Here is an 11761-nt window from a genome sequence, read left to right on the forward strand (position 1 = left end):
AATAATCATTATATTTAGAAACTCACTTATATAAATGAAATTATGATTAATATGTATAAGTCTATTTACATAATAGTTGAATATAATAATAGTATATTTACTAAATGACCAAAAACACGAGTTTCAATCATTTTTTAGTACAATATAATAAGAAAAGACAAGATTAACCGAGGTTGTTCAAACAAGCATAAGACAACTAAAAGGTATTACCGTAGCAATTGGGGTTATGGACTTTCAGTTTATGGAGGGTAGTATGGGACTCGTAGTCGGGGAGAAAATTACCCGTTTGATTGAATATGCGAAGTTGGGATCATAAAAGTTAGTTGAGAAATTGTGAAATTGGATTTTATTAACAGTGCAACTCTCGTACTTTGCCAATGTATAACTCACAAATTGTAAGTCGTAATAAGCTCGTATCTTGCAACCACTTTCATGAAGGGGCGAAAGTCGGTTATGACTCTAATTGGCTCGAAACAGTGTGTTTTCGAGGTTGTTTACATTGTATTTGAGATTAATTTTTTTTTTTGTAAAACTCGTATAAATTATATGGATAATCAAAATGAGGTGGGTAGATTCATATATCAAAGGTAATACTGATTCTTATTAATTTAATATATAAATGTGATCATCGATTCATTTAGCTAACTTCAATAATTTTAAAAAAATTATCGTCATCGCGCAACGTGCAATGTCAAACACTAGTTAATTATATAAATTTAAAATAGAGCTTTAATAAAACATACTTACACACAATTTATTTGTAATCTTAAATTTTAATTAATATGCATTAAGAAACAATACTTTATGCATAAAAATGTTTTTTAAGAGTTGTTGTCAAATGTTTTATAATATAGTATAGATAATATTAAATGTATTTATATAAAAAAAAAAATCTGATGTGTTTGTTAGCATTTTTTAAACATTTAAGTGATAATTGAATATGTTAAAAAGCGAAAACTAAAAAAAGTTGATTTACACGTCATTCTTATTTAGGTACAAAAAGTAAATAACTTTTTGATGTTAAAAATTATTTTCATAAAAGATTCGATATTTTAACAATTAATTTAATTGAATCAAAATAATTAAAGATTAGTAACATAATAAATTAAGATTTAATAAATAAAAATACAAATAAACTATTGCAATATATATTAGTGATAAAATTAAGGGGTTGTTTACCTAAATGTTTATCCGATAAGCGTTTTTACCGTTATGAGTCAATACTATAATTTATTTTTCTAGGTAAAATTGTAGTATATCAAAATGATATCGAGTGCAACAATATATATGGTAAGTGCTTACCAGGGTAAGAGTCGTCACCCTCCCTTACCGGGTAAGATTCTCTATCCTTATCATCACTCTTACTAGGTAAGATTCTTGGGTCTTGCCATGCTCATCCAGTGAGAAAAATTGCCCGATAAGCATTTATCAGATAAACGTTTAGTAAACGACCTATAAATAAAATTAAATAATTATCATTCATCTTAAGTGTATGTAATAATAATATTRTATAAAACAAATTTATATTAGTAATATTAGAATTATATAATAATATTCATGGTTATTGTTATATGATAATAAAAAATAATTAATCATGAATATAATAATAAGATAGAAGCAAAATGGAAGAAAAGATGAGGTTTGTTTTTTAAAAGACACTGAAGTCTAAAGTTTTATTTCACTTCTGATTAATAAGAGGTGGTGTTGACATCTAAAATCTGAATCAACAAGAATGTTTGTTTTTTAAACCAATAAATGTCTGAACTTGTTTAAATTGTTTATTTTACCTATTAGAAAATTATAGTGTTGCATTTATAGACAAATTTATACATTTCACATATTTATTCATCATCATTACAAAATTTACATCTAAATTATATAATTAACATTCATTTAAATGAAAATACGTCATTAACGGTATTTAAATCCTATTAAAATACATCAATTGAAATAGGTGAGCATCGATTGTGAGAAATGATCGATTAAGATTAATCGATTGAAAAACGTCATTGCTAAAAATTTGGAGAATAATAAAATGTTGGTTTACATTTTATCAGATAAAAAAAAGATAAGACATAAATATCTCTAAAAGATTGAAAAAAAACAAACAATTTAAATGATCCAACCTCTTAAAAAGTCAGATATAAAAGACTGATAAGAAATAATAATATTACAATAATGGTGAGTAGAGTCCACRTAGCAACACGCATGCTTTATATATAATAGTAGTAGTCGGTTGTGATCCAAAACAGTTCCCAAATACTTTTGTGGTCCAAAGTGAGTGCATATATAAACCCCTTTCTCAGCCTCAATCACTCCTCACCCACTCAGGATCATCTCAACAAAAAATCGAAAACGCACAACCACAGCGACGGAAATGGAGAACACCAAGCCAACGGAAACCGCCAGCTCCAAGATGTTCGAAGGATTCAACAAAAGATACAAACATCACTCCTCCACCTTGGGTTGCTCCATGAACTTCTACATTTACTTCCCTCCCTCAACTTCTCCTTCCCAAAAATTCCCTGTAAGCTACTTCACCGATAACGCTATTGATTTACTTTCAGTATCACGTTGATCCTTAAAATTTGTTGTATGTTTAGTTGTTTATTGTTTCTTAATTTGCGAAATTAGTGTTRATGATCGTTGTTTTTTCTACTATTTTGGTCTAGGGTTTTGGATTAGGCGGTTTGTGCATTTTAGTAAATTCTATCACTTTCATTGATGTTAGTTCTTCTTAGATGTTTAAGTATAATCACTAGGGGGATCCTTGTTAATATTCCATCAAATATGTGCACAAAAGCATATATATATATACAAATACATATATTATTTTCTTCTGTTTGTGTTTGGAAATCAGTAGCGGACTAGGTTCTTTAACAGGAGAATGCTTTACCATTACAGAAATGTTATGTTTACAGAAAATGATGTAGTTATGCAATACCATTACAAAGTTCTTTCTTTCTTTATTTTTTTATACTACAAAAGGTTACAACTTTTCTTTAGGATATTCATGCTCATACCCTTCCATGGCTATAGTTCCATCTCTGTTGCAATTTTTTTTTTCTGTTTTAACTTTAATATTTGGTTATTATTTAGGTACTTTACTGGCTCTCCGGTCTTACTTGCACTGATGAGAACTTCATAAGTAAGTCCGGTGCCCAGCGAGTTGCTTCAACTGAAGGTATTGCATTGGTTGTTCCAGATACATCTCCAAGTAAGTTGGCCTTTTTTCTTGAAACAGTTTCATATATGTGGTTTTTACATTTCTTGTCTCAGGTTATTCCAGTAAGCTCAGTACTCCCTCCGTCACAAAAAAKATGCAATGCCACGGCCACKTATAGTTTAATGAAAGCCCTACAATGCCACACATAGTTTAYATCCTCACCTTTGGTGAGGTGTGAAACTTGACCTCCTGGGAGGCTGGGCTCTACCGGTAACCCGAATACTGCTAGAAAGTGTTGCAATTATTTTTGGATGGAGGGGGTATATGGTATCTTTTCTATGTCCTCTTTGCTTTACCTTCTAGGAGAGAATTAGCTTAACTAGGTCTTGCTGTCACTTRGTTTTCTGAAGCTCTTGTGTATGTGTACATTACCCTTTTTAATGCACTCTAATTACTTAAAAGAATGTTGCCTATTGGTTTTTGATGTTCAACAGCGACATATAATTTAAAACTTATTTGCTTTGGAATTAGTGGATGAGTTTCGAAATAAGTACCTAACCAAGTAGTTCTGCACGGTGGTCTGATATGGGTTCAGTGTTGCTAAAATAGACTAATTCTTCCGATTGATTAAGCAAAAATATTACTGTTTGAAATGACCTCAGACCACCTTCAGAAACTAGTGAATTGAATAAGCTTCGACTGTAACAGGTATTAATCTACAGTTCCTAATGGACTGAGTATATATGTAACCAGAGATTTAAGATTTATTGCCTATATGCAGTGACTTCAAACTTGCTTTTTTTATATCAGTTCACGTACGAATATAAATTATTGTAAAACCAATGTTGAGGTTTATGTTCTATCCTCTTCAGATTCTTTCTTCTTTTTGGGTCATGTGATGATTCTGGAATTTAATGCTTAATAATGACCATTGAAACTAAAAGTACTATGAATATGAACAATTACGGAATTACAATAATACTTATASTGAGATCATGGAAAACTTGATTTTCAAATTGAAAGGAACATTGTGGTGGTTACTGTACCTTAATCTAGTCATGACTGACTGGATTTTGTTTCATTTGAGATATATATATATATATATATATGTGTGTGTGTGTGTGTGTATATATATGTATATATATAGGCAAAGGATCGTGTGAGAAGGGAAGTTACAGTGAGAATTATAAGAAGAGATCATATCCCTTGATCACTTTTAATCTCATGCCCACCCATGAATTGCGCTTTAGAAAGGAATTGATCCGCTGCATCTCGGTGCAACTCATTAGTGTTGACATTCAATTAGGATTGATCCAAGGGTGGAGATCTCTTCTTAAGCTTCTCACCATTACTTCCCTTCTCACCGGAACCCAACCCTATATGTATAGGGTCAGGTTCAGGGGAAAACCGCAAAAAAAAAAAAAAAAAACAAAGGAACACCTTGGTAACCGTTCATCTGGATGGTATGCACATGTGCATTCAAGTAATTTGTCTGGTATGAACATGTGCACAATATGCACACGTGCGTAAAAACCAAAAAACAACTTTAATTACTTGTATGCACGTGTGCATTCCGTCGTCGGTCACCAGGGTGTTCCTCATATTTTCATTTTTTTGGGGGTTTTCCCCTGAACCTCCCTCTATATATTAAATTTTAAGGCTTGTGTTTTTATGATTGCAAGTCATGGTAGATGGTACTTTGTGATTATGCTTGTTGTAAAACCCAWTTACTGACCAACTCTTTTGTGCCTGTCTGTCTGATATAGGAGGCCTGAATGTGGAGGGAGAAGCAGACAGCTGGGATTTTGGTGTTGGTATGTTACGGGAAATCAGAAACTGCATCTGCTGCATGTATTTGGTTGCCATTTTAATTGCTTTTATGAGGAATAAGTTGACAAGATTGATCACCCTGGGCAAAGAATTATGTTACAAAAGTAGTTGATTCTTTCATTACTTTATACAATCAATTTATGCAGCAGTGCTACCTACTCTACGTTTTTGGTGCTGATATAGTTTGTCTGCATAGATGGCTGTCTTTGATTGAGGCGTTACTCTGACATCTCCAATTTTGATGAATTGGCTGTTGGCATTTTATGGTGCATTGATGTATATCTGCTGCTACTGTATTTGGTAATTTATATGATTCTTGTGGGATCTATGCTACCCAGTTTCTGATGGAGAAGCATCCCAGATATGTCCTTAACTTGCTTCTAAGTAATTGTTCTACTATTTTGTTGTTGTRTGTGCTTGCTTGTATCATGTCTCATGATAAGTTTCTAGGTCATTTCTCATGCACCTGTCAAATTGCTTAGATGGGTATTTGATGCATTTTGAAGTTTCCATGTAACAGAAAGCGATGTGCCTTTCCATCTTAAACTGCCCATGTGTTCACCAGTTTGCCCTAACTAATGTTGATGCAATTTTACCGTGTGYATTTCTTTATCAATCCTGCGTACCAACCTCACAATCATTTGTGATCCTAGCATAATTCATCGTCTAAAGCTGTCTCAATTTGCTAATGGAACTTTAAGATTAAGATTAACTGTATGCATCACTAGAACACTCATCCTTGCATAGACTACTCTTAGAAAAGTATTCAGTTTGCAATCACAGCAGTCAACTCATACAAACAGACAACTGAAGCATATGAACCAGTCATAAAGTTCAAAGATTACACTACTAGTTGATGTCTCTATATCTCTTCTCGATGCAACAAATAACCGCAGCTTCACAAGCAAGAAGTTTGACTTGATTTTTTTTTACCCAAATAGCAAGTCTAATATTGACTATGCTTCGATATGTTGATTCAAATGCATGGTAGATTTGTGAAGTGCAGTTTGCATGCTGACATATATGGATCCGTTGACATCTAAGCTTTGTAAATTTAACCTTGAAGACATAGACAAGCAGTCAAGATTSACAATTATATTATGTACTTGTGATTTGACCTGCATATATTTAAATCAGGTGCTGGCTTTTATCTTAATGCTACTGTGGAGAAGTGGAAGAACTGGCAGATGTATGATTACATAGTCAAGGAACTTCCAAAGCTTCTTAGCGACAACTTCCCACAGCTTGATACATCAAGAGCATCTGTAAGTGGTCACTCTATGGGTGGACATGGAGCGCTTACAATCTATTTGAAGAACCTGGACAAGTACAAGGTATTCTAGATCAGTAGATTGTCCTATGCTGAAACTGATGGTGTTGTATACTGTTTTTGTGATTTTTTAAAAGGTTGAAATACACATCTTGTTAGCAATGAGTCTAGAACCCAAAACCACCTATTAAAAAAACTCAGTACTGCAATGCTTTGAGTGTATTAACAAGCCACATGATGCGCTTTTTATCTTATGTTGGAGCTATCAAGAAAGTTAAACTTTGCCATCTCTTAGTACCTGTAATTGGCAAATTTGGTGTGGCGATGGGTTATATCAAGGAAGTTGAAGTCAAAAAACCTCTTTGTTTTACAATCTTTTGCATTGGGAAGAATTTAACAAAAGAATTATTGGAACTTGCGTAATAAAAACGCCTAGCTATTGGCAGCATTATGATGTTTACTTTGATTACTTTGCTCATCTTTTTCTTTTTTTCTTCTTAATTTGTCTTTTTGCAGTCGGTGTCAGCATTTGCACCCATTGTAAATCCTATCGACTGTSCATGGGGCCAAAAGGCTTTCACAAACTATTTGGGAGACAATAAAGCTGCTTGGGAGGTATATTTCCGATTATACTTKTTGCGTTCAGTGTAACAAGAAACAGGTTCTCACATTAGTAGCTCATCATATGCAGGAATATGATGCCACTTGCCTGATATCGAAGTTCAATGATGTTGCAGCTACAATCTTGATTGACCAGGTACAAATTGATCCATTTCATTTAAAATAATTGGAAAGTCGTGTTATATCTTTACTGTTCCATTTATCCCCCCCCAGAATGGCTTTATAATGGTTTCAGATTAATTGGCATTGGCGTAATTGACAAAATAACCTCTGAACTAAACCGATTGTTCTATAAATGTTATAATTAACCAGCTATTATTTTTTGTATAAATAACCATTGAGACATGAATTCCATGATGATCTTAACTTTTTAAGCACCTTGGCTTTTATTCATCTCCAACTAAAATCACCTTCCAATTGATCAGAGGAAAAAAGTAATTAAGAGTTCCATCGATCATCATAAACAGGATYGGAGCTTTCCTGTAGGGCTATCTGCCATGGCTGCTTCAAGATATCTTGAAGTTCATATTAGCCCCTTCAAAGTTTTAGATGCTGCCACTTAGCCCTAAAAATAATGTTCTGTTTACRTATAATATTTATGTAACCTCACCTTYTTGAACCCTTGACCTCCAAGAAGGTTGGGATCTACTTGTAACCTGGATCCTGCTTGGCCATTCACCCTTTGGTAGTCCTAAAATTGTTTGTGTTAWATGAAATCCAACATAATTGGTTCATATATAATTATATACTGATACGAACACATATTGCATCTTTTCATGTAAACCGTACATTTTATAGATTTTGTTTTATTTTATAGTATGTTAAATTATTTTGTGCCCTGCTCAGAGAATTTGCTGGACCTGCCTCTATCGATCTTATAAATTTTCTAACATTTCAATCCAGGGAGAGGATGACAAGTTTTTGCACGAGAAACAACTATTGCCAAACAAGTTTGACGAGGCATGTAGGAACGTCAAAGCTCCTCTCCTCTTGCGCATGCAGCCTGGTTACGATCACTCTTACTATTTCATAGCCTCTTTCATAGACGACCACATCCGTCACCATGCTCAAGCTCTTAACCCGTAAGCTTTTAAAGCATGCCCCTTGATCTTGTTATGAACATGATAACTTAAAACTCGAGAGAAACTTGTCGGGTTCGGCTTCTTTTGTCCGAATCTGATGAAAATGTATKGTTTTAGTATTATATTATGCATGAATCAGAAAAGATTGCACCTGGGCCATGTTTATTTAATGGTTGAAGAGTTGTGAACTTGTCTGATGTTTATATWAAATGATGAGATGTTTCTTTCTTAGAGATGCTGCTGGTTTATTATCTTGGTAGGTCAAGGGTGGGGAATTGCAGAATTTGAGTGGGAGGAGTTACGGATGCTGCTTGGATTGCTTTTTAATATCTGATSTTTATGCTTTATTCATGTGTCTSTCTCAAATCTTATTCTATGGTTCAGTGAAAATTKGTACTTCTTCTATGCCCACAAAGGGGATTTTKATTCCTCTTTGGATTTGAATCTGAGACCTCMTGGTACTTTTAACCTTTGGAGCCAAGCTCAAACCAATCAGRCACCACYYTTGTGGTTATATAGGTCCCTTTCTGGTATAGTCCAATCTAGTTGCGTAGTTTCATTCTGGTTCGTCGTCTTTCTTGGTTCAAACCGAGATCTGCATAACCTATGGACGAGTGTTGAGAAGAATATCCAACTTCATAGACTGTGGAAGAAGGGTTTGTGATGTACACCCGATCAAAACAGTAAAAATCAATGGTAAATCTGATTGGTTGTATTACTCACAATCGAGTGCTCACAATAGACCACGGTACCAAGTGTTAACTGCCCTTTTATCATAGGTATGAAAAGTGTTGTAGAAGTGATGGCCCATTTACAATGGTGGGAATGRGTTTTTATGGTTAAATGGTGTTACCGTTTGAAAWWWWKWTYKGGKYCSKYCCTKRWTTWARRAARSMWTWAAAWTWWKRAATATATTTAGTGATTTTTAAACCGTTCGATTCTAAATTRTTAATTTAAGATAATTAATATTATTATTTAATGAGATATTTTTTATTTATTAAATAAATWTTATTGCATCTTTAAAGAAAATTTATATTTGTCTCTTTTGTTCTCTAATATTTCTGTATTAGCATACACATTATGCACACAAGGTGAACATGTTGTGAACACAATATTAACAACCTTAATAATTTTTTTTACAAAGATGGTCAGATTGTGTTCACAAGTGATATGTTTATATTTAGTTTTATTGATTTAGTYTGTGTTTACGATATCTTGATAAGCTAYCATATCTCGTAGATTTAGAGTGTRTTCAMAAACTATGRCARTATATCTAAGAAAATTGTTCACAATGTGTTCTGTCTACGTTTATATTCAGTTATGTGTGTGTACGAATGTACGTGTATGTTATAAAAGCGAGGAGGGGTGAAAAAAATAGATGGAGAAAAAATAGAAGAGAGAAAGGGTGAATTTTTTTAATTTATATTAGATTTTATTTTCAACTAATATTTTGTGGTTTAAATTCGAAAGTCGCATGAATTATGTGATTTTACACATGATTTTAATGTAAAATCATATGTGATTCAACCGTTTTTTTATTCTCTTATTTATATAACTCTCTCTCTATATAATTTTGTTAGTGTTGGTATATATAAATATATGTTATACATTTTAGTATAAAACGGGTTGGGTTCACGTGAGACCAATGGTTTTTCATGAGACCCGTAAGACCAATTTATCTTCATTGATCAACTTTATAAGCTAATAATCTAATGGTTTAAAGTTGCACGGTGTCAATTTTGTGATTATTGAGAAGTCTCGTGGCAATTTTGTGATTATGAATGTTCAGATTGTAGATCTAATCCAAGGGTTGAGAATTGATCTTACAGGTCTCACGAAAAACCCTTAGTCTCACATGATCTCAAATCTATATAAAACAAGTTAACTGGACGGACATATTAAAGTTAAACTATAAGCAAAATTCAAATCTATTGTACCATTATAAACTTAAACATGGAACCCTAACATTATTTTTAATACATTTTTTCAATTGTCCCAGTAAAAGGGTGGAGTTTTCACAATAACGTCTCAGGTTTAAATTCGGTCTATCYACCATGTTCTRGGACACTGTGATTTACCTCCAGAAAATGGCAGTGAAATTAGTACAGTGGAGGCACCCAATGCCATAATGCCTTTCAAGATTGCTAGGAGCTWACTTTAACTACTTATTTGGCTTAAACAAAAATCCCAATGAACTTCTATGAAATGATTTCACGGGATTTAACCAATTGTATTGATAGTGGAATATGGTTGAGAAATAAGAATAGTCTGATTACAGAGGAGTTAAACCAAAAATGAAGCAATAGCTTCCCTCTTGTTTTAAAAGGTAGCACAAACCCTTTTCCCACAACTAAAAAACGAATATAAACAAGCATAAATGGACAAACTTGCATTACCAAAAGTTCACGGATGTAAATGAACAAATGAGACAATTGTTYGTTTTATGGGATTTCTAAATCCCATATTTGTGGGATTTCAATGAAACCATAAGATTTCAAATCCAAGCAATCCTTCAAACCAAACATGAGATTGGAATTGAATTTCAAATCCCTTCTAATCTTCTCCAATCCTACAAACCAAACGGGACCTTATTTTCTGCCAAACCATTCACAGACGATTCCTGATTGTTATCTTCGGGTTCCACGGCATTGGTTGAGGTACACGTAAGCTAACCCCACAGATACCCAAAAAAAACCCTCCAAAAAAGATGCCATTTGTGCATATTGTCCCAGGAAGGCCAAAAGCATGGGGGAATCACACAAGAAGAATGGGAGGGAATGCCAAATGACCATAAGTCCATAACAGCTCCAATGGAAAGACCAAAGGTGAAGTTACACACATGTCATATGCCTCTATTTACAAAATCTATTACTGCAAATCATGAGACGACGATGATCTAACATGGGTTCTCCACTCTTTTGGTACATTCCGACAAAGACATGGATTGGTGATGCATTTTGATTTGGACTTCTAATGAGTAGTTGTTTCTACACAAGTGTTCAACAATGCATGCTTGTTAAAAATCGAAAACCTTTTGTTGTCTACAAAACTAAACAAATGAAAAAGAAGCAAAAGATCAAATAAGGAAAAACGGGTTCCTAAATACACGATGCATCTTCTTATTATATTCCTAAATATGGCATTACCTCAGCTTGAAAAGGTATGTCCATCCYGTAACGGTTGAACTGGAACGGCATAAGGAGAATCCCAGTCTGCATCAAATATCTTCTGAAGTTGCAACACGATTGCCGGATTGTACGTCCCAAAACTGATGCCGATTGTTGTATAGAAGTAATCCCATATCAAATTACTGGTCCCAATATGCGCTCGCTTGTCACTAACTGCGTATTTTCCATGGTTGACTCGAGTGTAACCTGGATACTTATTTCCTGTACTTTTTCCRTCACTAATCGCAGGCCCAGTTAAATTAAAACCGGGAACCATATAGTACTTGATCTCAATTTTCCCAGAACAGGTGTTGTATGGTGAAGAAGTGCATAGATTATTGGAATAGAGAAGAGACTTCAAATATTGATCTGTGTTGGTGATGAAATGTGCCCAGTAAGCTACAAGTATCTTYACTGTTGCATTCTTGGAGAAAATGACCTACATTTGGATATATAAATWAAAATAATCAAAACAAAACATTGAAAAAACTCATATTTGTTTATTGGTTTCTATCGTAGTAGTTTATATGGTACTATTAAGTAAAATTATTTTCTGCAGACCTCCCATTAATTTTATTTATTTGGCAATAGGGGCAGGTTCCATTGGAAACCTAAAATTGATTAA

General features: G+C 33.6%; 2 protein-coding genes and 1 long non-coding RNA gene across 3 annotated transcripts in view; 2 read left to right on the plus strand and 1 right to left on the minus strand.

The window, feature by feature from the left end:
• Positions 1–2284: 2284 nt before the first annotated feature.
• On the plus strand, positions 2285–8433 carry LOC112505840 (S-formylglutathione hydrolase). The gene is made up of 8 exons (XM_025109874.1): positions 2285–2527; positions 3100–3217; positions 4933–4980; positions 6134–6330; positions 6783–6881; positions 6958–7023; positions 7791–7969; positions 8230–8433. Exons 1-8 carry the CDS (start codon positions 2378–2380, stop codon positions 8255–8257), a joined length of 885 nt encoding a protein of 294 aa, XP_024965642.1. The 5' UTR covers positions 2285–2377; the 3' UTR covers positions 8258–8433.
• Positions 4987–5369, plus strand: LOC112505841. The gene is made up of 2 exons (XR_003068451.1): positions 4987–5100; positions 5193–5369. It is a non-coding gene; the product is annotated as an uncharacterized LOC112505841 (long non-coding RNA).
• A 2312-nt stretch (positions 8434–10745) lies between the features above and the next one.
• Positions 10746–11761, minus strand: part of LOC112506736 (phospholipase D Z-like) — a 4154-nt gene continuing 3138 nt past the window's right edge. Inside the window, exon 6 of the mRNA XM_025110978.1 lies at positions 10746–11575. Coding sequence (XP_024966746.1) covers positions 11117–11575 — 459 coding nt within the window. The 3' untranslated portion in view covers positions 10746–11116. The remainder of the gene's footprint in view (positions 11576–11761) is intronic.

This window comes from Cynara cardunculus (genome assembly GCF_001531365.2).
Source record: "Cynara cardunculus var. scolymus isolate 2C chromosome LG 2, CcrdV1, whole genome shotgun sequence".
Lineage (NCBI taxonomy): Eukaryota > Viridiplantae > Streptophyta > Magnoliopsida > Asterales > Asteraceae > Cynara > Cynara cardunculus.